We start from the raw sequence: 26687 nt of genomic DNA on the forward strand, positions 1-26687 counted from the left end.
TGGTTCAGCTTCAATGATGATTGCCATTCTTCTAACCCAACTGTCTAGTCACTGGCCACCCAATGAATTCCCTTGAACATGTTTCCCCAGAATACCTTTTGATGCTCCGCAAGACTCTTGCAAGGGAACAACCACGAGTAGTGCGGATAACCAGGATAAGCATCGTACAGAACCGCCACGCCAGCTTCCTCAAGACTATCCTTCATGAGCCTTGCGTCATCTCGCAGCGTATCCGCCCCAGACTCGGTCACGTATACCTTCTTCAAATCCCCGAGGCGGGGGTGAAGAAGAACAGACAGATATGGATCCTCCGGCGTGCCACCATACGTGTCCAACCAGGATAGCATCGCCGACTTGCTGTTGACCGTGTACTCGTCATTCTCGTCATACGAGGTATAACCCTCCCTCTTGTCCAGCGGCACAGCATCAGGGTGAACCGTCACCGGAGCCAACGCCACCACTCCCTTGACCCTATCCCGCATACCCATCATCTCAATGAGCTTCAGCCCGACCCCAAACGCAAGATTGCCACCGCTAGAAGTCCCCATCAAGGTAATCTCGTCAGCACCAAAGTGATCGAGGGCCCAAACGGCAGCAGCCACCCCGTCGTTCAACCCAGTCGGGAACTTGAACTCGGGCGCGAGTCGATACCCGACGCTGACGATCCTCATCTGGGCATTCTTGCTTAGGGCGCGGGCGAAGCCATCTTCTTGCTCGACGCTGCCCATGACGAAGCCGCCTCCGTGGAAGTAGACCCCGAGAGGGAGATTGGCGTCACTGGCGTCGTTGGGGGTGTAAGTCCGGACCGAGAAGTCGCCGAGATGGACTGTCTCGGTGATTATGGTCGGGTCGGGGGGAGGGAAGCCGTATCGTTGCATCATTTTGCTGATGAGGATGTTCCATTGCTGCTTGGTTTCGTCCGTGGAGCCGGTTAGATGGGGTGCTTGGCCGAGGTCGGCGATGAACTGGCGGGATTGGGGGTGAATATGGGGGCCCTTTCCCGATCATGTAGGGGTGAGTCTTACCTCGCGATAGGGTTTTTCCAAGCGGGATTCGGCGTTCATTTTGGGCAAAGCGGGTGGTAGACAGTGGGACAGAATGAGGAAAAAGGGGCAGCCTTGTCTGACCCAGGATCAACTTTGAGTGGAATAGGTGCTTTTATGGGTCGGTGGCCGAAGGGTTCATCCAAGTGCGGATAGCGCACGGCGTCTTTAGGTGTCAATAACTCCAGCAACCTTCGGCCACCGGGGTTTTATACATGTCAGTTATTCGGGTCAAGATGTTCATTGCCCTCGCCCAAAGTCAACCCTTCACACCTAGCAAGTCAATAAACGATTACGAAGCAATCTTATCAGCAAGCCAGCCAACCAACCAACGATGCCTGTTTACCACGTTGCTCTTTTCAAACTCAAACCAGAGGCTGACCCCAACAAGGTGAAGCAGTGGCAAGCACTAGCTGAGGGAATGGTCGGACAAGTACCTGGTAGCACCAGCACTCCATGCATCTCACCGAGGAGGATTGCTAACAGGTCTTCCAGGCCTTATAGGTCTTCAGGCAGGCGCGCCCATTGCCTTGACGGCACCCATGGCAAAGGGCTTTGACATGGGCGTGGTGGTGCACCTGGATTACGTCGAGAGTCTGGCGACCTTTTTTACCCATCCCAGTCATGAGGAGTGAGTTGTTCTTGTGTCCACTCCATTGATAATCAGGTATTTTTCCAAGCAAGGGTTCCTCTAATTCCAGGTGTCAATCAGGGTCAATGAACTGTACAAAGATGTTTGTGAGATGGGTAGCACTATTGGATATGACATTGAGTTTTAGTTTTAAAAGTTTGCTGCTTGCCAATGGGACGCTACACATTGAGACTACCTAGGTGCCGTGAAACCACTCTGTGTCATACCTACCTACCGGAGTTAAAACCAATCATATGTGTAAAAGAGATAAGGCACATCAATGATATTCAAAACTCTCACGTCAGTGTCAGCCCAGGTGGCTAAAGTCACGCATCAAACCCAGCCTCCCTCCTCCTCTTCATAATCGGCCTCAGTTGATCCCCCGCCCACCCATCCTCATAGTCATCCTTGAGATCAAACGTCCCCTCAGGCTGAATAGCCAGTGCCCGTCCTGCATTTCCAAGTCAGCATAGTTCCCCTCAGATTTGAAAGCAAAACACATACCATGCACACCGCCATCAACCGCACAATAACTCGCAGCCTCCACACAAGCCTCCACGCTCACAAAATCCAACACCCTCGCCATATCAACCCCCCTAGCCGCCATCGCATTCTTAATCGGCGCAACAAGCGGCGTGTCCACAAACCACGGCGCCAGCAAATTGCACCTGACGCCGATATCCAGCGTCCGGGCGCGCGTGCTCCTGAACAAACCCCGGACGCCGAATTTGCTGGCGGGGTAGGTCGATGCCTTGGGACTGTCCATGTACGCACCGATTGAGGCGACCAGGATAAGTGACTTGTCCGGCTTTGCACCTTCCGAACCACCAGTAGGAGGCAACAATCGGAGGTAATACAGCGCCAGCCAGGAGCTGTAATAAACCCCAATCAGATTCACCTCTATATTCCTAATGTTTGGCTTTGCAGGGTCGGTGTCGAGGCTGGGCTGGCCGGCGGCGAGGACATGGTCGACTTGGTTGCCTGGCATGAAGGCTGTGCCGGCGAAGGTGGCGACGATGTCGAGCGCTTGGGTTGGGGAGGAGGTGATTGCTGTTTTGAAGGCTTGCACTTGCGAGTCCCAGTTTGTGACGTCGCACTGGACGTACTTGATGTTGTTAGGTAGGGAGTCAGGGGGGGTTTGGATGTCGGCGATTGTGACGTGGGCTCCGGCGGATGCCCAGGCGAGGGCGGTGGCGAGGCCGAGGCCGGAGGCGCCGCCGGTGATGAGGGCTGATTTACCGCGGAAGGTGGAGAGGTTGACGGTGGTGGAGATGGGGTCCATTTCGACGGGAAAGGCTGGGGGCGTGCTGGTGGGTGGGATGATGGGGTTTGTTCGTATGAGGTTCGGTTGACTTCAAGTTATTCTTTTTGTAAGAACTAGCGGTGCCCTGATCATGCAATCTATGCAAACACGTGGGACGGCCTTCTTCTGGTTGGTAGAAGCTCGGGGCCCGGAGGAGGGTTGATGCAGGTTCGGAGGGACAAAACTAGAACTCTAGCAACCTCGAGTATCGGGCCCTCTACCATCTCTTGTTTGCCCCTCTCACTGTGAAAGGACAAAAGCCCTTCATGATGGAGCTCGTCACACAGTACATCCTTGCTGTAAGTCACGCTTTGTGAAAGATGAAGAGCCAAACAGATACTGACCAACCCACGGCTCCTTCTCCTAATCCCCATGACGATAGGATTCCATCGCCTATACTTCCACCCACTCCGGAACCACCCAGGACCACGATTGTGGGCCGTCTCACGTCTCCCCTGGCTCTACAGCACAGTCAAAGGCACCATTATCCAGGACCTCAAAGCCTTCCATGAACAATATGGCCCCGTAGTTCGAGTAGCACCCAACGAGCTATCATACACCACCCCCGCCGCAGCAAAGCCAATCTACCAGTCCAACCCGGAATTCCCAAAGGACCCCATGCACCTCCCCCCCTTTCACAACGGAACACCAGGCATCCTCGCCGCGGACCACCAAAACCACCGGCGCTACCGCCGCCTCCTCTCGGGAGCCTTCTCCGACCGGGGAATGCGCGCCCAGCAAAACATGATCCAGCATCACGTCGACCTGCTAGTCTCACAACTCAAACAGGCGGCGTCACAAGACAACAACAACAACAACTCGGTAGACATGTGCCAATGGTACAACTGGACAACATTTGACATCATCGGCGACCTCGCCTTTGGCGAATCCTTTGGCTGCCTCTCCAACGCGGCCACGCACGAGTGGATCGCGTCCATCCAGGGAAACGTCAAGGCCATCCCCGTCATCAACGCCATCCGCCGGCTGAGGCTGGACTGGATCATCCCTCTGATCGCCCCCAGGAAACTCCTCGCCATGCGGGCTCGCAACGCAAAGTTCACCGAGGACAGGGTGGACGCCCGGAGAGGGCTCGGGACAACGACGCCACGGGGTGACTTGTGGGATGGTGTGATGGAGGGCATGTCTCGGGACGAGATGATCAGCAACGCCAGCGCCATTGTCCTTGCGGGGAGCGAGACCTCGGCTACGCTGCTGAGCGGGTGCACGTGGTTGCTGCTGCGGAACCCCGAGGTGCTGGGGAGACTGACGGAGCATGTACGGGGGTCGTTTGGGGATGAGTCGGAGATTGACCTGATTAGTGTGGGGAAGCTAGATTACATGCTCGCTGTCCTGGATGAGGCTTTGAGGTTGTACCCGCCTGTTCCTATGCAGAGTAACCGCGTGGTGACTGGCAAGGGGGGGGGTTCGATTGCGGGTGGATGGGTTCCTGAAGGGGTAAGTTTGTTCCTGTTCCCCAAAAGGAAACATGACAAAGCAACTGGTAGGCTAATTTGAAAGGACCTGAGACAAGACCTCAGTGGCACTCCAGCTCTACGCGGCATGTAGATCCAGCAGTAACTTCCACCGGCCGAATGAATTTCTCCCTGAGCGCTGGCTCGGGGGAAAGGACGGGGGTGCCTTTGCCGATGACCGGCGTGAGGTATCCCAGCCGTTCAGCATCGGTCCCCGCAACTGTATCGGCCGCCAGCTCGCCTACGCCGAGATGCGGCTCATCCTGGCCAAGATCTTGTGGCACTTTGACCTGAAGCTTGATTGCGCCAAGATGCAGGGCCGCGATTGGATGGGGGGCCAGGGGGTCTGGATCTTGTGGGATAAGCCACCGCTCTGGGTGACGGTACGTCCCAGGCCGCGTTCCTGAGTTGCTTGGGCGTGCCGCGGAGGATTCAGTGTGTGAGTGGTAGTGCAGTAGTAATGTGATAGTGCCCACTCCCTCCCCCCACCTGAGCCCCTATTCAGATAGCAGAGGGTGAATTGTGAGGGCCTTGTAGGATCGATAAGCCCATGCGTGTCAGTGCAAGGGATTCCCTGCGAGGGATTCCCTTGTCGGGGCTTGTACCGTAATGACTACCCTTTGCAATATCACGTCAATCCCCATCGACCGGTTAAGGCTTTGAACGTAGCAGTCGTGCTGCAGAGTTGTTGTCGTACATACATGAGGTATCTACATAGTACGTGGTCCAGCTGGCTGGTTTGATGGTCCCACAAGATTACCTCGGCATGAGATCTAGGTATGTGATTGCTGTCCCTTCCTGTTCCAAGATAGGTATGCAGGTGAGAGGCGTTCGCAAAGTTGAGCGGCCAATGGGATGAGTGAGCCACCATCTACAACCCACCGGTTAGGCGTCCCCGGTGAGGGCCCTATCACCCAATCGACCCATCTTCATATCCTTCACCGCTTTTTTGGTGTAAGTCGTCTGCTGCTGGTAGGAGGAGATACGCCGTGCTGTGCCGTGATGCTGCAGCCGGAAGGATTTAAGGATGGCAAAGGATAAAGTCTTGTTGTATGTGGCCCACTTACTCAGCTGAGCGTGGTACGACAGGCGCTATCGTTTCTTCAAACGATAGCGATCCGCAGTTCGTTCAATTGGAAAATGATGTGATGATCGGCTTGGAGTTGACGTTACAGTTATGTCATGGTGTGATACCCCGCACTCTAGACCTGCTGTCAGCGAGCACAGTCTTGCCCGCTGGCATGAGGATCAGACGATACAGTAGGTTTCCAGTATGCCTCTAATGCTGCGAAGAGTTCTGATTCACCATCACCATTTGATACAATGCTATCAAAGATATAATGCATCAATATAGATTGGCCACTGGAGAATCAGCGCCTAAGATCATCATAGGACTGATATCGAATCTCCAGCGCCACAAACGGGCTGCTTGGGCATCGGATCTCATCCGTGACCACAAACCCTCCCGAGCTATCGCGGATACCGTTTAGGAGGTCCACCACCTCTACCTTTTCCGCGTGGCGGCCATTGGAGAGCTGCAGCAGGGAAATATCCCGCAGCCGTGCCGTCGCCTCAACTTCAACGTCCACCGTACCTGGAGGCGGGAGAACCAGGGCCGTCAGAATGAGTCGGGACCCTGGATTGGCCCGCAGCACATCGACGTGTGCGGTAAGCTCTGCAGTGGCGTGGATGGCGATAGTGCTCCACTTGAGGGATGGGGTTGGAGACGGGAGGTGTAGAATGTAGATGGCGGCGTTCCGTACCGGTTGCGAGGTCCCTAGAGACCGTTTCTGAAGGGTGACCTTGGCATTGTGATCCGAGTACCCGATTCCGGGGACCGGTGGGAGGGCGGCAGGGAGGTGGGGGAGACGGGGTAAATCAGAAGAGGAGGGTGTGGTGGTCGAAGGAGCTTCATACATTTGTACGATGAACTGGAGTGTCGGAAACAAAGCCACCAGGCCAGCCGCTGTAGCGAACGAGTGAGCGCCAACCTGCGATTGGTGGTCAGAGTTATTGTAGTTTCGCTAGTGGGAGATCTCGTGTGACCAGCTAGGTGGGTGTAGGAGTGTAGCAGGGGTAAGGTAACTTACGTCCACCACCGTGGCATTTCCCAAGCTGCCCCAGTCCACCCGCATCAGCACATCGCGGGTGCCAGCTTGGTCACCGTTTGTAACGGATTCGAGATAAGTGCCAAACTGGCGCTGGAGTCTGGGTTGTAGCTCAAAGACACTGGCTATAGGAACGCCGGTATCAAAGGCAACTGTGTAGGCAGACTGATCGGTGCGGTCTGAAGCTCCGTACTGCCTGGTGGCAGTTGCCATCTTCAACGAGGCTGGGGCAGCGGTGCCCGAAAGAAACATGACGGCGTCGAGAAGTGCCGGCTCGGTCACAAACTGCGCCGATAAAGGGCTGTGGGCGACATGACCCTGCTGGGGCTCCTGAAGGAATCCCGAAGTGATCATCAGGCGGCTGACTCGGAATAGCTGACCCTCTGGCACGCCACAGATATCGGCCACGTCCTTGAAAGGAACAGCATCGTCGAGCGGGATACACGCCAACACCTGGAATTCGCACAGCCATTGGAGACAGGCAACCAGTTGAGTCTGCCAACAAGGAGAAGTCTCAGCTTTCCGAAATACCTAGGCTTCCAAGGCTCGTAACAGGAACCTGGGGAAACACGGGCATGGTAAAAAGTCGGCACGGGTGGGACTAGAGAGACAAGCGGGTAGAAAAAAGCCGAAACCGGGGAGATAGGGAAAGAACGATACGCACGTGAAGGGCTAGGCCCCGAAGGAAATCGCTAGGTTGTCGCTGCATCACCTGTTTCCAACAGACTTGGTGATGGTCAGAGATAATGAGTTCCCAGACCGTGACTGGGAAGTCTTGAGATAAGTATGGGGGCCAGTGGCACCAAATTCTTAGGATATCAGGTGCTCGGCAAAGTGATTAGGTAGGTATTGAAGGAAGGTAGGATTCCGCTCCGCACTGACGGCGACCTCGGGAGGCTAACAACGAGGAGAGAGAACGGTTGTTTGACAAGCCATATACTGAACAGCCGTGGGGTCTCAAGTCGATCTGGTGAAGTCGTGTGCGGGTTAGGTAAACGTGAAACATATGGTTTCCGAAGGAAGCTGGGGATCAAGGAATGGAATTGGTGGAGGACTAATCGGAGGGTGTTTCCCCTAAGAGGAACGAGAAGGGATCTTCCGGTCGCTACTATGGGTGATATCAGTGGTCTGGACCCGACAGTCGTATGGCTGGGCTCTGTGCTCGCTGTCAACTCGGTTCATGCGATTATTGTTTTTTCATGATCCTGTGCAGTTCATTTACCAAACGAAGGGGAACTTACAGCGATGGTTCAGTGTAAAGCGGCTCGACCCAGTGGCGGTCACTAGGCCGGAACAGGAAGGTTGGCGAAAACGCAAAGGGTACCTAGACGAAGTTGGGGTGGTGGGGGTTGTGATTCAAATCGAGTGTAAGACACTAAGTAATCTGTCGGACCTACTTCCCTCCGTCGAGGATTTCGACCTTCCAATCTCTCAGTTGGTCTCTGATATGAAGGGTCTCGATACCTACCTGCTGTAAAAGCCCGTCTGACAGACTGTGACAGCTGCTCATAGGGTATGGTGTCACATTCCGCATTATGCAAGCAGCATGTCTCATAAGCCTCCGAGTATCTGCTGTGGCCCAGATGCACGGCCAAGTAGCATTGCGTCTGCAGTTGGCTTTGTGAGAGCGGGGTTATTATGTGCCATAGACAGATGTGTAATGGACTTGAAGCTCGAGCTCGCTTATCAGAGAACTACAGGTACCTCACTGGTGAAGCCGTTCTATATAGACAGACGCTCTCACCTTCGTGAGCGGCATAACAAGCTCGACGTCAGGTCTGTGTAATCTTATTTTACGCACCTTTTTTCGCGGTAATGCTCGACAAAACAGCTCCGAGTCCATCGTCAGCCGGCCCACCCAGCGCTCAGAATGCCCGGAAGTTGCGGGATAGCTGCACCGAGTGTGCGAGCTCCAAGGTCAAGTGCGGCAAGGAGAAACCCACATGCTCACGGTGTGTTCGTCGGGGGGCCAAGTGCACCTACATGGCGTCAAGAAGGACAGGACGAACCTCGTCCAACGCGTCCAAAATTGCTGCCGAAAACAATCCGAACGGCGCTACCATCGATGTCAACAGCGGCACAGGCTCGGCCCGGAATGAAAGGACTGAACCATCGAGTCCAGTACTGCGCGTGGGAACGCCCTTGAATACACAGTCCACGACGATGACAACGACGACAACAAACACCTCCGCCGCCGGGGACCAGCAGACCCGCCACAGCACCCCAGGCCCCGGGCCCGAATTGGATGCTATCGACCCCGAGCTGTGGAGTTCCATCATGTCGCCCAGCGGCTTGATCACGTGTGACCCGGCCAGCCTCTCACCCCCCTTAACAAGCATCGGCACCGATGTCGGGAGTCTGTTCGACTTGGACTTTCATTCCCCCATGGTTATCGATTACCCGGTGGCAGACCAGGCAGGCGGCGGTGAAGGCCGGCCGGTATCGGATCTAACCAGCAGGATCAACGCCTCGGTCACCGATCGTGATGTCTTTGCCTCTCACCATCTGACGTCCGAGTTCGACTGGTCCGTGGTTCAGAAACCACAGTGTTGCTTCTCCATCGCCATCGACATCCTCAGCCGCCTGTTTCCGCCGGCACCAGCTGGGTGCAAGCATCCACCAGCGAGCCAGGTTGACACACCCAAGGCACGCACCATCGAGTCGGTCATCTCGGAGAACAAGCAAACCATAGAGTCCCTCGCCAGGCTCCTGGATTGTGATTGCTCGACAGACCAGTACCTCATATCGCTCATGACGCTCATTGCGCTCAAGGTCATGGGTTGGTATGCTGCTGCGGCCGACGACGCTGCCTCGGCGCACCCTGCCGCCTTTGAGTGGCCGGGCTCCCAATCTTCGTCCCGCTCCAGATCATCTGTCTCGTCGGGCTCTGTGGCTTCGGGCTCCCTCGGTGAGCAGGTGTTGCGGCTACCTACCATTGTCGGCAACTACTGCGTCGCTGGCCAGCACCAGGGTCGCATGGCAGCTCAGCTCGTCCTGAGCGAGCTCCACCGAGTGCAGAAAATTGTGAACGGACTGTCATCGCGGTTAGAAAGCATCCGCCTGCGTGCAGCTCAGGACGGCGGTTCCGGGGCTAGCTCTGGGTCGAGCAGTGTGGGCGATGTAAGCGAGCAGCCAGTAGGCGGTGCTCGTGCCGGGCCCCTCTCGGTTCCAACCTTCACCCAGCTTGAGGATGACCTGAGAAAGCGATTCCGGGTGTTGTCGTCGGAAACGATCAACATCCTTCGTCGCGCCTAGAGGTTCTATTCCCCATCGACTGCACGTGTCACGAGTTATGACTTGGCGTTGGCGTTGGCGAGTTTTCAGGGGCCTATGATGTCTTTGTTCCAATCTCGCTGTTTCAGTGTTGTTCACTGATAAGATATAATAAATATCAGCAGAAATCATCGTCATTGTCTCATCAATGACTTTTTGTGTGCGAGTCCTCAAGTCGTGCGACTTCCAGAGGTCCCATGCCAAGCCTAACCTGTTAGCCCCCGAACTGTTTTTCCATTCGGTCCAGTATTGTGGAGCCAAAGCATTGGTTCTAGGGCCCCTGACGGATTTACTGTAGCGGGGCCCGACTTGGCTGTCAAGGCAAGGACTCAAGCTGGCTCATTGCCCATCATGCAGTGAGCAAAAAGATAACAGTCCAATGCAGGTGCAGTACACCCCTCATCAATCAAAGCTCTCAAATCTTGGGCGAGGGATCTCCTGAACCATGGCACAATCTCTTGGCAATTGTTTGTGACCGCGGTTCCTTGGGACCCCCGCAACGCTAAACCAAGAAGGAATTGGGGTCGATTCCTGTGGGGTCGTAACGATGCGCTAGCAGGCGCTAAATCTTATTTGTACGACACTCATGATCATGATCAGTCACTTCAGTCCAGCTCAAATTGTCACAGACCGGTGTGGCAAAGCAGCCAGTGTCAGTGTCCCTGCATTTGCGATCCTGTCTCATACCCAGGAACCCAGGATTCAGGAGCAGAATATTATTTGTAGCACACTCGCTCATTGTATGCTACCCTCTTCGCGCAGGCTGACCACCCACCAGGGCCACCACCATCAGCTCGTATGCATTGTACTCATCCTGGCAGGGTGTGGCCGCATCCGCGTACTCGCTTCCATATTTCTCACAATTGGCCCGCTCTAGGCGTGCTATCACGACCGTTGCTTACGGGGTGTGCTACCATCTACAGCCTCGTTCTGTTTTCGCTCTCTCATGCATGTGTGAGACATCGGAGACCCTGCAGCATCCTAAACCCTCTACCAAGCCAACTTTGATCCATCCTCATGCAGCACAAACTGGCCAGACGTCTTCTCCTTGGTCGCTTCGTCAATCTGTCGCGCAAGAGAGGCCCGGCACGTCAGCAAGTGTTTTTCCTTTGCCCACCAAACAAAGAAATAGCTACATACCCGCGCGCAAATTCCCGTTATGCTCTCCTCGATCGTGGTAGGCGCTTTGCTTCGGCCCATGAGACGCGCCCCCTGATCTCCCATGTCGGTTTGAACATGACTACCCAAACCGATCAGTTCAGCCTTCGGAAAAGTTAAACGCCATCATGAAAAAATATCTTACCCGGGATCCACAATAAAAGCCACCAGCCACTTATTCTCAAAGTGAAACTTTCTCACCAACCAGTTCGCCGCCAGCTTGGACACGCAGTACGCACTCAGCGGGACGCGCGCGTACTCTTCCATCCCCGTGATGGTGCTCAGCGGTGCCCCGACGAGCACAAACTTTGCGTTTCCCGCCTTTGCCGCCTGGAGCAGGAGGCGCGTGGCCTGGAACAGGAGCAGCACCGAGTACGTGTTGACCATCATGTGATTTTGCAGGTGCTCGAGCTGCATCGTCGAGGCGGGGCCGTAGTTTGTCGCAATGGCGGCGTTGGCGATGACCACGTCCAGGTGGGTGATGCTGTGATTGGTCTGGAGCTGCGAGGCGGCGGCCGAGGCGTCGCTTTCCGAGGCGCAGTCCAGCTTGACGACTACGAGGGACGAGGTGTCTGCCTTTGGGAGAGACTCCAGGGCGGCTGACTGAGTCGCGACATCACGCACGCAGGCGATGACGATGCTGTCGGGGCGGAGGAGGTAGGCGGCTACGAGGCCTTTGCCGATGCCTGTGGTTGTGTTATCATTAGAGATGCAAAATGAAGCAAGATGGGAAGCAGCAGTACCTCTGCTGGCGCCAGTTATCAGATAGGTCTGTTTGTAGTTTCCTTTGCCGTTGATGCCGTTCATGATGGCGGCCATCATGTTTGTCTGCCCTCCTTGGCAAGTCTACGTTCAAGTCTGACCCGAGTATCCAAGTGCTTGGGAGGTTTTTGTACAGCCAACGCGGGCGATAGTTCATTCCCGAATCCACAGCATCGGCATCCGACCAAGCTTCCCCCGGACTACATCCGGCAACTGGCATCTGTCATCGCAACGTGCGGGGCCATGCATTTTTGAGAAACAGGACGTTTCATTTTGTTGCGTATGCCAAAGAACGACAAAAGGTGAATATCTAATTACATGTTCTTTCATATCATTGATGTCCTGCTCTCAAAAGGCACCGACGGCTTAGTTCCGCTTCGGCGCGGGGGCACCGTCCAAAATACCCAGTAGTACGGCGCCAACGGCGGTGATCATGGGCGCATACCCCCAGTGGTTCCACTCTCCCTGCCCGTGACTCCAGCACACAATGCCGTCAACCACGGCAACACCACTAGCGGCAACGAGGGTCCAGCCAAGCGACTTCTTTGTGCCGAAGAGGGCAGCAGCGTAGATGGCCACTCCCATAAAAATGTCGCGCGCACCATACACGGCCATCAAGCTGTCCACCATCTTGGCATCGGCAGCGGACGCCGGGGGAGCGAACTCGAAGAAGGTGAGGGCATGTTGCGGGCGGAGGATAGCGTTGATGCCAAAGCCGGTGAAGATGGTGGCAAAGGCGTGGGCAGCATACTGCAGAGCGGAAAGCTGAGAAGGGGCCATTGTCAATTGTTCGTCTTGTGATTTGACTGCGATTGCGGGTCAGCAAATGCCTGTCAATGACATTTTTAACTTCTCTGCCCAAGTTACGTACGTGTGATGGTGTGACTCTTGCGATGACTCGGGCTGCTGTGCTCAGTGCGAGATGGAAGGAAGGTTTTGGGGAAGAAAAGGAAGAAGCGGGGAGACAGTTGGACAGTGCTACAGCTGAAAGTTTGGAGGCAGCAACAAAGCTCCAATGCCGTTTCGGGAAGGCATGCAAACTCACTTCCCGTCCTTAGCGGCAAGGTGCAGCGTCTGCCTGCCAGTGTAACCACCCTCTTACAGCAGGCTCTTTGTCTGGTGGTGAGCATTTCAGCCCTAACCCTTGGGCATCCGGGCACCATCGGTGATTCCCGCACCATGCTACCCTTCCTGCGCCCACCTCTGCACTCACGTGCTGGGTCTTAACAACACTCATCGGTCAGCGAAAAATTCCAACCCCGAGCTCCCTCACTGGTACTCGGTGACCGGTCATGTTTCTGTGCCACACAGCCTCTCAGAGGGTGACGCTTTGGCGAACGCCTGAGCTGGCACACAGCTACACCCACAGCTGTCACTGTCATCTATTTTGGGACAAAGGCTGCTTGTCTAGGAAGCCACCTACCTGTCAAACGCCTGCTGGGCGTATCACCAGCCGCCGGCGCTAATTGCCTACCTACTGCTGCGTAGTGTCTGACTGCGGACAGCACACATAATGAGTATTTCAGCACCGTCCAAGGTGGTACCATGTCTCAATACTTCTCTCTCCATGACAGCCAAGTATACGATATTCTGAACCGCCATCAGGCGTTTCCTGCCATATCAGGAAACCATATCGTGACACGGATAAACCTTTGTATCCGGATGGGGATATTTCATAGACACATACGGCCAGATCTCGCATGACGCGAAGTAAGACGGGAGATTACCACTTGTGCATATACCACGCAGCTGAGGACCCGAGGCAATGGTAGGGAGCCTTCTATGAGGCTTCCTCTGTCAGGGGCACCCTCCTTCGCTCAGGGGCAAACCAATCAACAGAGCAGCAATCCTTCAGCCTCCACGTGGTGTAATATCGCTTGCTGTGCTCATGAGGCGCTGCATGACGGCCCCCATCCATCCAAGACCATACTCGGTTGCCCCGAGCATAAGCCTGCCATGAGGCGCGGCCGAACTAACGGGTGATGGCGTCGTCCTTGAGGCGAAGAGGGAACATTCCAGCAATGGGAGCAGGCCTGGATCACGATGGCTTGGATGGATCACGATGGCTTGGACTTGAGGCAAAGACTCAACTGGGGAAGGGGATGAGACGGACTCGAGTACTTAAAGGTGCCTGGAGCTCAAGCGATTCTCCCCATCATCATCACCACCACCATCACCACCACCATCACCATCACCATCACCATCACCATCACCAACAGCTTCAGGTTTTTACACTGGCAAGATCCGCCACTTCCTGGATGCTTAAGCCGAACGTTTGTTTCCCAGATACCTAGCTAGTGGTCTTGCCCCTATTCAAAATGTTGGGCATTCGCCTGGTATCTCTGCTGGCCTTCACTGGCTCAGCCCTCGCAGAACTCGACTTCTCCAAGTGGAAGACTCGCCAGCCCGGCGAGCTCCGCGCTCCCTGTCCGGCCATGAACAGTCTTGCCAACCACGGCTTCATCCAGCGTGATGGCAAGAATATCACCGTCGAGGGCCTCACCCCTGTCCTCAAGGAGGTCTTCCATCTCAGTCACGAGCTCGCCTTCACCGTGTCTCAGCTGGGCCTCTTTACGGCGCTTGACCCATCCAAAGGTGTCTTTACTCTTCAAGACCTCACGGATCGTCACAACGTCTTTGAGCACGATGCTTCCCTGTCTCGCGAAGATGCCAAGTTCGGCGGTGACCAGTCTGTTCTTCATAAAGGACAGTTCCAAAAGTTCATGGATCACTTCAAGGGAGAAAAGTACATCTCCTTCGAGGCCGCTGCTAAGGCCCGCTATGCCATGGTCCAGGACTCGCGCAAGAGAAACCCCGACTTCACCTACGATGTCACGCACCGCATCACCAGCTACGGCGAAACCATCAAGTACCTCCGTACCATTGTCGAGCCCTCTACAGGGAAGTGCCCGGTTGACTGGATCAAGATCCTTTTTGGTAAGTTGCCACCTGTCAGCCCCCATGCATGCCTCTCAGCCCAACCTGCTAACATGTCATCTTCAGAGCAAGAGCGTCTTCCCTACAACGAGGGCTGGAGGCCCCCTACCAATGAGCTCAGCGGCTTCAGTCTCGCGAGCGAGGTTTTGGAGCTGGCTTTGATCACTCCTGAGAAACTTCCCGTCGATGAGTGCTTGGGCAAGGGCAAGGGTAAAGGAAACTGCAAGAGACGGCGCAGCTACCTTGGTATCTAACAGCTTGTAACAACACACCATGTTCATGACACATTGGTTTCCCTTTTCACTGTACCATATACTTACTTTTAATACATTACAAAGGAATCGCAAATTACTCTCATTGCCCAACTATGTCCCGTCTGTTACCCCTTCATTGTGATTTCTAGCCTCCGAGACTTCGGAACACCAGCAATAAAACTATCCACCACCACCATGCTCTCTGGCGTAGCAGAAGCGGCAAGCTTGGCTCCCGCACATTCCCGGAAAAACATGGCCGCAGCCAGCCGCATTTCGATTCGGCCGAGATGCACCCCCAAGCACTGCCGGGCACCGTACCCGAACGGGTTGAACGACATCTTGGCCCGCTCCGACAGCTGCTTACCCGGCAGCCAGCGGGTATGGTCAAACACATCCGGATTCTCCCACGCGACCGGATCGCGGTGCAGGCTCCAGTTCTGCGTAACCACCACTGTATCATCCGGGACATAGTACCCACCAAGCGTGGCTCCCCCCTTCGGCACACTCCTCGGCATCGACCCCGGCGCTGCGCCATACAGCCGCAGGCTCTCGTCAATAACCGCGTTCAAAACCGGCAACCCTTCGCACACCTCATCAGTAATCTCCCCACTCCCCATCCCCGCCACCTCCGCCTCAACCTCCCTCTGCACCTCCGGCCGGCTGAGCACGCACCAAAGCAAAAACGTCAACGAAATAGCCGTCGGATCCGACCCAGCAAGCAACAAAGCACCAGCATCAGTGACAATATCCGTATCACTCAACCCAGGCGGCCCCCCTTGCTCTTCCTCCGCCAGCGCATTGGCAAACAGATTCCTCCTCCCCCCACCATCCACAACCTTCTCCCCCCTCCTTGCCTGCGCCACAACCCTATCCCCAGCAGCAAACATCCTCTCCTGCGAGTAAAACACATCCCTTAGCGGCCTCACCACCAAAGCAAGCATCCTCCCGAGGTAATAAACCGGCGGAACAAAATACTTGAGCAAATGCGCCAAATCCCCCATCCTCCTTTCCAGCATAACCACAAACGGGTCCTTCACCCCCTTTTTCACCGTGTCCTCCCCACCACCAAACGTAAGCCGACAGACGATCTCGTTGGCCATGAGGGTGAACCACCCCATCACCTCCGCCCCCTTTTCTCCTCTCATTGCATCAGCCTTGATTTTCGCCACCGCGAGGGCAACAGTCTCGCGGATGGTGGGTTCCCATTCTTTGCGGAGGCTGGAAAGGGTAAAACCCTTTGCGTAGAGCCGACGCCGGGCAGAGTGTAGCTTTGGGTCCCGAAAATTGAAAATGTTATCCACGGGCCCGGGGGAGAGGAGGGCGTAAAAGGGGGCTTTTGTGAAACCGGAGCCCATCTTGTGGATTTCGCGGGCGGTGGTGGGCTCGGCGATGTCGATTTCGCGGGGGCTGATGCGGACGATGGGGCCGTAGCGGCGGTGGAGGGAGTGGACGTAGTGGATTCGGTTGTTGGAGAAGACGGAGTAGGTCAGGCGGAGGGAGGTGAAGCGGGCGTGGAAGGGGCCGGGGATTTTGCCGAGGGGGGAGAGGAAGGCTGTGCGGATTATCTGGGAGTGATTTCGATGTCAGGAGAACATAGGGCAAAGGTGTGACGAGGGATGGTGGCATTATGGAAGAAAAACTTACGGTGATGGCTTGGAGAGTGACAAAGGCCAGTACAAGTAGAATACCCACAAAGGGAAGGGGCGCGCCTGTTGTGGCGTCGAGGATCGACTGGTAAATCGTCATGTTTGATGCGGCAGTCTCTCAGGAAAGATTTGTGAACAGTTTGGAACTGCTGATGATGCATCAGATGGGCTGTCATAAAGGCGACACAAGTTGCTTGGGGTATTCGATATTAAATGGAGAGCAGTAGTGCTTTACGGAAGGTTTTTGTTGCGGTCCCCGTGAGTGGCCCAAACTAGGCACAAAATTCATTAATAGAGGGAGTGATACCAATAATCGTCACAAGCCGAGCGACGGAGCAAAATTATTGACAGACTGGCCCTTTGATGGTACGATACCTAGCTAAGGTAACACGGACCCCAAAAATTGTGAGTTTCTGCCATCAGGACGAGATTGTTCGCCATGGATCTCAGCCAAGGCCTCGGCCACCGAATGATATTCCATCTATTTAGCCTACCCCGGATACAGGCACGGAGGTCACCGTCACTCCGTCAGCCCTTTTACATTCTGGATATCATTATTTGTAATGCATATGTTACACAAAATGCTTGGAAAGATCAGTACCTACCTACCCTTCCTGATCTGGGCCGTGATATTACCTGTAGAAATCAGTCCGGTAATGAGATGGCTGCAATATCCCACCGGTCGTTGGAAGAGTTCTGACATCCCAGATGAATTTCTGAACTTCAAGTTGTGTAGCTTCATAGGTAGGCTATCGTTTACTTTTCGAGTCTGAGCCAACACAAATGGCTCCAAGAAAGCCTAGGTCGATCAGACATTACCAGTCTAGGTATATCACCTTCATACCTGAAGCACTTTAATAAATAAACATCTACTCATATACTTACAATCCCAGCGTGTTACCTGTGAATTGGGTACCTCTGGCTCTGGGAGAGACCATGTATCTGACGACAAAGCACCAACAAGTCCACAGATAAAATCTGTATAACGAAGCTTCACTCCGTGTCTGCCGGCTCAGTCTATCCCCCTTACAGGTACCTGATTCGTTCCAAGTACCATCACCCAAGCGAAATCGCAAGCCCGAGACGCTTGATATCGGTCCCCTACTGACTATGACCGCTGCGGAGCAATATTGAAACGGAAAGCGATAGACTAGTGTTACCTATCGTCACCCTCGGCATCGGCTTGAGCTTGTGCCAGCTGATGCTGTGCTTCTATCCTCATTGAGAAACTTGAGTAATAATCCCTCGTATCTCCTTTCTTCACCGCATTATAGATGAGCCTTTTTTCTCTTTCTTGCTTCCCCGTACCTATAACCATGTGGTCACCTTCCTCCCATCATCATACTCCTTCGACCGCCTTTCACACACCAGCCATGGCCAACAATACAAGCATATTTCTCTTCGGAGACCAAACATTTGACTTTGTGCCAAAGCTGCGCGAGCTCTTGACTGTTCAGGACTGTCCTCTCCTGGCAGCCTTCCTGGGCCAGGCTCATTATGTTGTCCGGGCACAGATGATCCGATCGCTGCCGCCGCAAGAGCACAAACTCTCCAGGACGGCCAACCTGGCTGAGATGTTGCAAAAGTATGCCGACGGGAAGTTAAACCCAGCATTTCAGACTGCCTTGTCGTGTATATCCCAGCTGGGCAGCTTTATGCAGTGAGTCTCATCTCAGTCTCTTATAAGATGACCGGACATACTGACCATATCCGAAGGACATACGAAGAAGACAGCACAAAGCCCTACCCGCGTGCCAATGATAGCTACGTTTTGGGTGTATGTACCGGCTCGCTTGCCGCCGCTGCCATCAGCTGCAGCAGCTCTCTCTCAGAACTGCTACCCATAGCCGTCCAAACGGCCTTGATAGCATTCCGTCTTGGCCTCTGTGCGCTCGAAATGCGAGACAGTCTCGAGACATCGGCTCCCGATCGTGCACGTCCATGGTCTGTTGTCGTCTCAGGTCTTATGCCACAAGTCGCCGAGGCATTCGTGAAGGAGTTCTGTGATGGGAATGCCCTGCCCAAGACTCGATATCCCTGGATTACAGCTACTGCCGCCAAGTCAACAACTATCACTGGAAGCCCCCGTGTTCTGGACCAGCTGCTTGCTGCCAAGTCATTCAACGGCTACAAAACAACGGAGATTCCAGTCTTTGTGCCATCGCACGGCGACCATCTCTTCACGTCCAAAGACATCGATTTCATCCTGGAGACTACTGCTGTTGCGCCATGGTCGGGCTATTCAGCCAAGATCCCTTTCCTGTCAAGCGCGTCCGGCAAGTTAGTGTGGGTGGCAAACTTCAGAGCTCTTGTCGAGCTGGCACTGTCTCAGTGTCTCCTGGTACCCATCGGCTGGGACAAGGTTGAGACCGAAGTGCCTCGTCTACTCAAGTCTCGCGGTGTTAGCAGCGCTGTCATCGCTCCCGTGGGGTCATCCGCTCAAAAGAGCCTGTCGTCAGCTCTAGCAACAGGCGGTATCGCCAATGAAATTGGGACCGTGACCGGTGGGACCAACAGGTTTTCCCATCGCCCCGGAAGCAACAGGTGCAAGCTTGCCATTGTTTCCATGTCGGGAAGATTTCCCGAGGCTCAGAGTACTGATGCCTTCTGGGATCTCCTATACAAAGGCGTCGACACGTGCAAAGAGGTGCCACGTCGACGATGGGACGTCAGAACCCATGTAGACGACACCGGCAAGGCTCGCAACAAAGGCGCCACACGATGGGGCTGCTGGCTGGACTTTACAGCTGAGTTTGACCCGCGGTTCTTTAGCATTTCGCCCAAGGAGGCGCCTCAGATGGATCCGGCCCAGCGAATGTCGTTGATGTCGACGTACGAGGCCATGGAGCGTGCCGGCATCGTCCCCGATACAACTCCATCCACGCAGCGCAACCGTATTGGGGTGTTCCATGGTGTCACTAGCAACGATTGGATGGAGACCAACACGGCCCAGAACATCGACACGCACTTTATTACGGGAGGCAACAGAGGCTTCATCCCCGGCCGTATCAACTTTTGCTTCGAGTTCTCGGGCCCAAGCTACAGCAATGACACTGCTTGCTCGTCCAGTTTGGCAGCGATCCACCTGGCCTGCAACTCGCTCTGGCGCGGTGACTGTGATACAGCTGTTGCTGGTGGTACCAACATGATCTTCACGCCCGATGGCCACACCGGTCTTGACAAGGGCTTCTTTTTGTCTCGTACTGGAAACTGCAAGCCGTTTGACGACGCTGCGGATGGCTACTGCCGTGCTGAGGGTGTTGGCACTGTCTTCATCAAGCGATTGGAGGATGCCTTGGCTGACAATGATCCCATCCTCGCCACCATCCTCGACGCCAAGACGAACCACTCTGCCATGTCAGACTCGATGACGAGACCACACGTCGGCGCTCAAATCGAGAACATGACTGCTGTGCTTAGCAGTGCCTGTGTTGGGCCCAACGAGCTGAGCTACATCGAGATGCACGGGACCGGCACCCAGGTCGGGGACGCGGTCGAAATGGAGTCTGTGCTCTCCGTCTTTGCCCCTGACGAGGAGGCTCGTCCCAAGAATCGCCCATTGTACGTTGGTTCTGCGAAAGCCAATGTTGGCCATGGTGAAGGTGTCTCGGGCGTGACCAGCCTTGTCAAGGTGCTCTTGATGATGCAGCACAACACCATTGTGCCTCACTGCGGGATCAAGCCTGGAAGCAAGATCAACCGACATTACCCTGACCTTGGAGCGCGCAACGTCCACATTGCCCTGGAGCCCAAGCCGTGGCCTCGGTCTAACGGGCCTCGCCGCGTTCTCATCAACAACTTCAGCGCCGCCGGTGGCAACACGGCACTGCTGGTGGAAGATGCACCCGAGCGCCAGGACTTGTCTGCACCAGACCCGAGAACCAACCACATTGTCACCGCTTCTGGCCATGTGGGAAAGTCGCTCAAGACCAACCTGGAACGACTCCTCGAGCACATTCAGAGTACTCCGAATCTCTCGATCTCTCAGCTGTCATATACCACCACAGCTCGCCGCTGGCATCACCTTCACCGCGTGAGCATCACCGGGTCCACCATCACCGAGGTGGAGCGCAGCTTGATAACGGCCATCGCCAATGGAGACGGTATCAACCGTCCCAAGACCAAGCCCAACGTCGTTTTTGCCTTCACAGGTCAAGGCTCACAGTACCTTGGTATGGGTCGACAGTTGTACGAGGCATATCCGGTATTCCGTGACGCCGTTGATCGCTTCGACCGTCTCGCGCAGAGCCATGGCTTCCCTTCTTTTCTGCACATCATCACCTCTGCTGAGGGCGACATGGATGCCATGCTCCCCGTAGTGGTGCAGGTCGGTCTGACATGCCTTGAAATGGCCCTTGGTGACCTCCTCCGATCCTTTGGGCTCAGGCCTAGCGTTGTCGTGGGACACAGTCTCGGAGAGTACGCGGCGCTGTATGTGGCCGGTGTCCTTTCAGCGTCTGACGCGATTTATGTCGTCGGGAAGCGAGCCGAGCTTCTTCAGGAACGCTGTCAGCGCGGTACCCATTCTATGCTAGCCGCTAGAGCTTCAGCTGCCTCTCTTACCGAGACGTTGGAAGGGTTGAGCTGTGATGTTGCGTGTATCAATGGCCCGCATGATACTGTCGTGAGCGGCTCGATCGAGGATATCACCGAGGCGCAACGTGTCCTCGCTGGAAAGGGGATCAAGGCGACAGTATTGAAGCTTCCGTTTGCCTTTCATTCGGCTCAGGTGCAGCCGATTCTGGAAGACTTTGAGAAACTGGCAGGTGGGGTGTCTTTCTCAAAACCGGTTGTGCCTGTCTTGTCGCCACTATTGGGCAATATCATTAACGAGGAAGGTGCCATCGGTGCCAACTATCTTGCCAGACATTGCCGCGAGGCGGTCGATATGGTCAAAGCTCTCGAGACAGCCAGAGATAAGGGCCTCATCAACGATAAGACCATCATCGTCGAGCTTGGGCCAAAACCGTTGCTCAGCGGCATGGTGAAGATGACACTCGGAAACAACATGACCACGCTATCCACTCTGCATCAGAATACAGACGTCTGGCCTAATCTCACCACCATCCTGTCGACCATCTACACTGCTGGTCTCGACGTCAACTGGGTCGCCTATCACGCCCCTTTTGACTCGGCCAAGAAAGTGATCCCTCTACCCGACTATGGCTGGGACTTGAAGGAGTACTACATCCCTTACGAAGGCGACTGGTGCCTGCACCGCCACGAGATCAAATGCGACTGCGCTGATGCCGGCAAAGAGGTGCACACTTCTGCCTACCAGGTGCCCACCGAGTCGCCCCTTCGCAAGCCATCAAAGCTGGATGCCACGAAAGAAGCCTACCCTGAAATCAAGACTACAACCACTGTCCACCGTGTGGTCGAAGAGAAGACAGAGCCGTTGGGAGCCACCTTTATCGTCGAAACAGACATGTCCCGTGCCGATGTCAACCCTATCGCACAAGGCCACCTCGTCGATGGCATCCCCCTCGCCACGCCTTCATTCTACGCCGACATTGCCCTCCAAGTCGGCAGATACTCCATGGCCCGACTGCGAGCCGGACACCCCGGAGCCCTGGACGGCCTCGTTGACGTGTGTGATCTTGTTGTCGACAAAGCCCTTATTCCCCACGGACAAGGTCCCCAGCTCCTCCGCACTACCTTGACAATGAGCTGGCCTCCCAAGGCAGCCGCCACCACCCGGAAAGCCACCGTCAAGTTCGCAACATATCTCCCCGACGGAAAGCTCGACACGGAGCACGCCACCTGCAGAGTCCGCTTCACTACAGATGCCCAGCACAAGTCCCTCCAAAAGAAAGTACCCGACTACAAGGCCAAGATCCACCAGCTCCACGATGGCATGGCGAAGGGAAGATGCCTCCGATACACCCGCAAGAGCGGGTACAAGCTCATGAGCAGCATGGCTACTTTCCACCCTGATTACAAGCTCCTCGACAATCTGATTCTCAATGAGGCAGAAAATGAAGCAACTTGTAAGATGAACTTTTCCGATGCCAAGAGCGAAGGGGACTTTGCTGCCCATCCAGCGTATGTGGATGCCATCACCCAGGTGGCTGGGTTTGCCATGAACGCCAGTGACGAGACGGATATTGCCAAGGAGGTGTATGTCAACCATGGCTGGGGGTCGTTGCAGATCTATGAGCCGCTAGTGAAGGGGAAGGAGTATGAGGTTTACACCAAGTTCAGCAGGGATAAGGGGGGTGATCTTGCTCACGGTGATGTGGTTGTTCTGCATGGGGACAAAGTGGTGGCGTTCTTTGGGAATCTGTCGGTAAGTTGTCGTGACGTCTATTTCTTTTCAGTGTGTTTGATGAAGGGTAAGATGCTGATACTCGATGATACAGCTGCGGAACGTGCCACGAAAGGCATTGCATGTTGTGCTCAAGTCAGCACTTGACAAAGGCATCCGTCAACGCGGCGGAAACCCGACAGCTCCTGCGAAGTCCAAGCCATCATTTGTTGATGTCAAACCAACGCCTGCTCCGATGACGACGAAGCAAGCAACCCAGCCAGCGTCAGCCTCAGACCCGGTGAAGAAAAGGACAGCCCCTAAACCCAAGGCAAAGACTTGTGGGACACCCAATGATGAGAAGTTCCACGCGGTCCTGCGGGTTGTTTCCGAGGAGAGCGGTGTTGCTCTCGAGGAGCTCACAGATGAGAGCAACTTTGTCGACATGGGCATCGACTCACTGAGCTCCATGGTGATTGGCAGTAGAATGAGGGAAGACTTGGGCATGGACATGGCCTCGGAATTCTCGCTCTTCATTGACTGCCCAACTGTTGGTGCCTTGAGAAACTACTTGGGTGCTTCTTCTACCGCAGCAGAAGTAGAAGATGACGAAGATGACGAATACCATGACGCCGAGCCGGTTGCAAGTCAACAGACACAAGACCCATACTTTGCACATGTTACAACCCGAGCTTCCGATGTATTGGCAACACCCACCACGGAGTCTGGCGCAGCCTTCGACAGCAGCCAGTTTCCTGCCGCACTGAAGATCATCTCTGAGGAAAGCGGCGTCGCGATTGAAGAACTCACCACCGAGACAATCTTTTCCGACATTGGTATAGACTCCCTCAGCTCCATGGTCATCTCCAGTCGTTTCAAAGAGGAACTCGGCCTAGGCCTCGACTCAGCCTTCTCCCTCTTCGACGACGTCCCCACCGTGGCCAAACTCTCCGCGTTCCTCAACAACAACAACAACAACAACAACAACAGCAGCAGCAATCTTGCTCCGGAAGAAGTCGCCTCCATCTCTTCCACCACCTCAGACCTAGACCATAGCTCCTCTATCCACGAAAGCAGCAGCAGCAGCGCCAGCGAACCCGAGGATGACGACAACGATTACCCCCCATCCATCAAGCGCGTGCCACACTGCCGTCCCTGCACGTCCGTCATCCTCCAAAGCCTCCCCCGCGTCGCAAAAAGAACCCTCTTTCTCCTCCCGGACGGCGGCGGCTCCGCATCCTCCTACGTCCCCCTCCCCCGCCTCAAATCCGACGTCGCCGTCGTCGGCCTCAACTGCCCCTACGCGCGCGACCCCGAAAACATGAACTGCACCCACACAGCCATGATCGAGTCTTTTTGTGCCGAAATCCGGCGCCGCCAACCCCACGGGCCATATCACCTAGGCGGGTGGTCCTCGGGTGGGGCGTTCGCCTACGTCGTGGCGGAGGCGCTGGTGAATTCCGGGGAGGAGGTCGGGAGCATCATCATCATCGACGCGCCGGTGCCACAGGTGATGGAGAAGTTGCCGGATAGCTTTTACAAGCATTGTAATAGTGTGGGGTTGTTTGCGAACCAGCCTGGGGGGCAGGGGGGTAGTACTGAGCCGCCGGGGTATTTGATTCCGCATTTTCAGGCGGTGGTGGATGTCATGTTGGATTACAAGGTTGCTCCGCTTAAAGCCATCAGTGGTAGGATGCCCAAGGTGGGCTTGATTTGGGCTGCGGAGACTGTGTTAAAGGAGAGCGAGGCGCCGAAGATGAAGGGGATGCATTTTATGGTGAAGAAGAGGGTTGATTTTGGACCGGATGGGTGGGATGGGGTGCTGCCTGGGGCCGAGTTTGATATTGTGAAGGCGGAGGGGGCGAATCATTTTACGCTTATGGTGAGTGGACTGATTTGTTGTGAGGAATATGAAGATGGGATGTTGGCTAACGAACAGAACAGAGCAAGGAGCATGTCGGGTTGATTAGCGATCTGATTGACCGTGTTATGAGTGGTTATACTGGGTGAGAAGATATGGGGAAGGGTTTTGACTGTGACGAAGTTATGAGTTTTATTCACTGTATCTAGGCGAGTTGTGATATTTGAGTTCGTTGGCGTTTTCTGGATGGTCAGGCTTGAACTTGTATCTCTGATCTCTTATGACCAGTTGGGGTTTTATTGCTAATCCCTTGTCCTTCGTATTGCTACCTCGTTCGTTCTGGAGAAATGGTTCATTCGATTCACGTTAATGGGCGTAACCCCTAAATATCTTATTGCTCGCTCCACTCCCATCACCACTGTTCATTCCTCAACTGTGGGAGGTATTACTCCCGGCGGATTGGTCAAGCAGGTTGCTCCAGGGCTTGGGCTTCGGCCTGAGGCCCACTTATTGGTGAGAAGATAGGAAAAGGTTTTTGCTCTCTGGAGCTGTTTGTTTGAGTATCTAAGAATATCATCAACTATTACACATCTCTGCGGACGTACAACATCAACCCACCCGGCCCCTAAGATTACACCCGCCCCCACTCCTCCGCTAACCACTCCAAAACCAGCATGCCACTGCCCGCACCACCAAAACACTCATCATCATCATCATCATCATCATCATTATCCCTAGAGTCACAAACTACAAATAAGCCCATGCTCACACACTAACTACTTCTCACCGTCACGGTCGCATAAGCAGGCAACCCGGGAGCCTCAGCATACATACCAATCGCGAAAAAAGGCGCCATTGGGCCATACAAAAATGTCACCCCCTCTCTCAACCGTTCCCCCACCCTCCCCATCGCCCCCTTGACTAGGAACCCCATCAATGGCATCCATTTTTCTCTCACCTTCCCCCTCGCCGTGACGCCCACTGCCTTTCCGTGAAGCCGTTCCTTAGTCGTGGCAAGCTCGCACATCGCCGCCCCAAGATCGGCGTAACTAAGCGCGACGTCTTGCTTTTCGTCTGCTCGGGTGACGAGAGAATATCCCGTCGGGGGGGACTCGTGAAGCGTGGGCGGGTCGATGAGTATGTAATTTAACAACCCGTTTCTGGAAGCTGGAATGTAGAGGTTGCATGCCTGTTCTAGGTCGGAGTAGCTGTTGTGGAGACAGAAACTGACAATGGAGTGGACTAGCTTGGGCACTTGGGAGGAGAGGGCGGGGTTGAGGCTTGCGGTGCGGAGTTGGAGGATTGTGGGGGGTTGGTAGTGGCTCTTGTTGGTGAGCGAGATGGTGGTGAGGGAGGAGATGATGGCTGATGCGGTGGTGGAGTGGAGGGTTGTGCCGGGGTTGCTGGCGTTGGTGCCGACGCAGTTGAGGATTGTGGTTGCTGAGGTTAGGCAGGGGGTTAGGGAGTGGGGAGAGGTGGAGGTGCCTTCGAAGATGTGGATTTTGAAAGGAGGGGGAGGGCGGGATGAGAGGAGGGTTGGGAAGGTTTGGAGGAGTTTGGGTTTGGAGCGGACGAGGATGTTGAGTTGGATTAGGTCTTCAGGGGGGTTTTGGAGGAGGTGGCGGAGGACGCTGGTGCCGGTTGCGCCGGTAGCTCCGAGGAGGGCGTAGGTGGACATGTTGATGATGGGTGAGCTTCTTTTGGTGGCGTTTACCTATGGATAGTCAGTCTCTTTCACCACGGGTGTACTGATGCCTACATGTATGCGTGGAATAGGTAGGTGAGTGATGGGTGGAGATCTGGCTTGCTGTTGGTTGATGAAGCTACTGCAATATCGGTGTACGATATTTCGGGGAGCGAATTCGTTGGCAAGTGCTCGTCGTACCGCACAATTGTGTCGCTAACCTGACTCAACTAAGCAACTTTTTGCTTTGGTGTCAACACAAATGACGTTATGGACATGTATTAGGAGTCATCGTTCCATCAAGACAA

The 26687-nt window shown here is 54.9% G+C and overlaps 11 protein-coding genes across 11 annotated transcripts; 4 read left to right on the forward strand and 7 right to left on the reverse strand.

Moving 5' to 3' along the window:
• Nucleotides 1–44: 44 nt before the first annotated feature.
• On the reverse strand, nt 45–881 carry PODANS_2_7320 (uncharacterized protein; the record flags this gene model as incomplete). The annotated part of the gene is made up of 1 exon (XM_001911484.1): nt 45–881. The coding sequence occupies one exon, from the start codon at nt 879–881 to the stop codon at nt 45–47; it is 837 nt and encodes a 278-aa protein (XP_001911519.1).
• Nucleotides 882–2000: 1119 nt separating this feature from the next.
• On the reverse strand, nt 2001–2956 carry PODANS_2_7330 (uncharacterized protein; the record flags this gene model as incomplete). Its single annotated transcript, XM_001911485.1, has 2 exons — nt 2001–2125; nt 2179–2956. The coding sequence occupies 2 exons, from the start codon at nt 2954–2956 to the stop codon at nt 2001–2003; spliced, it is 903 nt and encodes a 300-aa protein (XP_001911520.1).
• A 393-nt stretch (nt 2957–3349) lies between these two features.
• On the forward strand, nt 3350–4856 carry PODANS_2_7340 (uncharacterized protein; the record flags this gene model as incomplete). The annotated part of the gene is made up of 2 exons (XM_001911486.1): nt 3350–4432; nt 4509–4856. The coding sequence occupies 2 exons, from the start codon at nt 3350–3352 to the stop codon at nt 4854–4856; spliced, it is 1431 nt and encodes a 476-aa protein (XP_001911521.1).
• A 963-nt stretch (nt 4857–5819) lies between these two features.
• PODANS_2_7350 (uncharacterized protein) lies at nt 5820–7088 on the reverse strand (the record flags this gene model as incomplete). Its single annotated transcript, XM_001911487.1, has 2 exons — nt 5820–6473; nt 6540–7088. Coding segments are annotated over 2 exons (1203 nt in total), but the record flags the coding sequence as incomplete, so codon positions are not given.
• Nucleotides 7089–8372: 1284 nt separating this feature from the next.
• Nucleotides 8373–9812, forward strand: PODANS_2_7360 (uncharacterized protein; the record flags this gene model as incomplete). The annotated part of the gene is made up of 1 exon (XM_001911488.1): nt 8373–9812. One exon carries the CDS (start codon nt 8373–8375, stop codon nt 9810–9812), a length of 1440 nt encoding a protein of 479 aa, XP_001911523.1.
• A 1008-nt stretch (nt 9813–10820) lies between these two features.
• Nucleotides 10821–11810, reverse strand: PODANS_2_7370 (uncharacterized protein; the record flags this gene model as incomplete). Its single annotated transcript, XM_001911489.1, has 4 exons — nt 10821–10895; nt 10971–11070; nt 11134–11674; nt 11732–11810. The coding sequence occupies 4 exons, from the start codon at nt 11808–11810 to the stop codon at nt 10821–10823; spliced, it is 795 nt and encodes a 264-aa protein (XP_001911524.1).
• Nucleotides 11811–12116: 306 nt separating this feature from the next.
• On the reverse strand, nt 12117–12530 carry PODANS_2_7380 (uncharacterized protein; the record flags this gene model as incomplete). Its single annotated transcript, XM_001911490.1, has 1 exon — nt 12117–12530. The coding sequence occupies one exon, from the start codon at nt 12528–12530 to the stop codon at nt 12117–12119; it is 414 nt and encodes a 137-aa protein (XP_001911525.1).
• Nucleotides 12531–14068: 1538 nt separating this feature from the next.
• PODANS_2_7390 (uncharacterized protein) lies at nt 14069–14941 on the forward strand (the record flags this gene model as incomplete). Its single annotated transcript, XM_001911491.1, has 2 exons — nt 14069–14687; nt 14754–14941. 2 exons carry the CDS (start codon nt 14069–14071, stop codon nt 14939–14941), a joined length of 807 nt encoding a protein of 268 aa, XP_001911526.1.
• A 125-nt stretch (nt 14942–15066) lies between these two features.
• On the reverse strand, nt 15067–16687 carry PODANS_2_7400 (uncharacterized protein; the record flags this gene model as incomplete). Its single annotated transcript, XM_001911492.1, has 2 exons — nt 15067–16506; nt 16586–16687. The coding sequence occupies 2 exons, from the start codon at nt 16685–16687 to the stop codon at nt 15067–15069; spliced, it is 1542 nt and encodes a 513-aa protein (XP_001911527.1).
• A 1174-nt stretch (nt 16688–17861) lies between these two features.
• On the forward strand, nt 17862–24844 carry PODANS_2_7410 (uncharacterized protein; the record flags this gene model as incomplete). Its single annotated transcript, XM_001911493.1, has 4 exons — nt 17862–18247; nt 18304–22876; nt 22950–24716; nt 24779–24844. The coding sequence occupies 4 exons, from the start codon at nt 17862–17864 to the stop codon at nt 24842–24844; spliced, it is 6792 nt and encodes a 2263-aa protein (XP_001911528.1).
• Nucleotides 24845–25467: 623 nt separating this feature from the next.
• PODANS_2_7420 (uncharacterized protein) lies at nt 25468–26373 on the reverse strand (the record flags this gene model as incomplete). Its single annotated transcript, XM_001911494.1, has 1 exon — nt 25468–26373. The coding sequence occupies one exon, from the start codon at nt 26371–26373 to the stop codon at nt 25468–25470; it is 906 nt and encodes a 301-aa protein (XP_001911529.1).
• Between the last annotated feature and the right edge of the window lie 314 nt (nt 26374–26687).

This window comes from Podospora anserina, chromosome 2 (genome assembly GCF_000226545.1).
Source record: "Podospora anserina S mat+ genomic DNA chromosome 2, supercontig 2".
Classification (NCBI taxonomy): Eukaryota; Fungi; Ascomycota; class Sordariomycetes; order Sordariales; family Podosporaceae; genus Podospora; species Podospora anserina.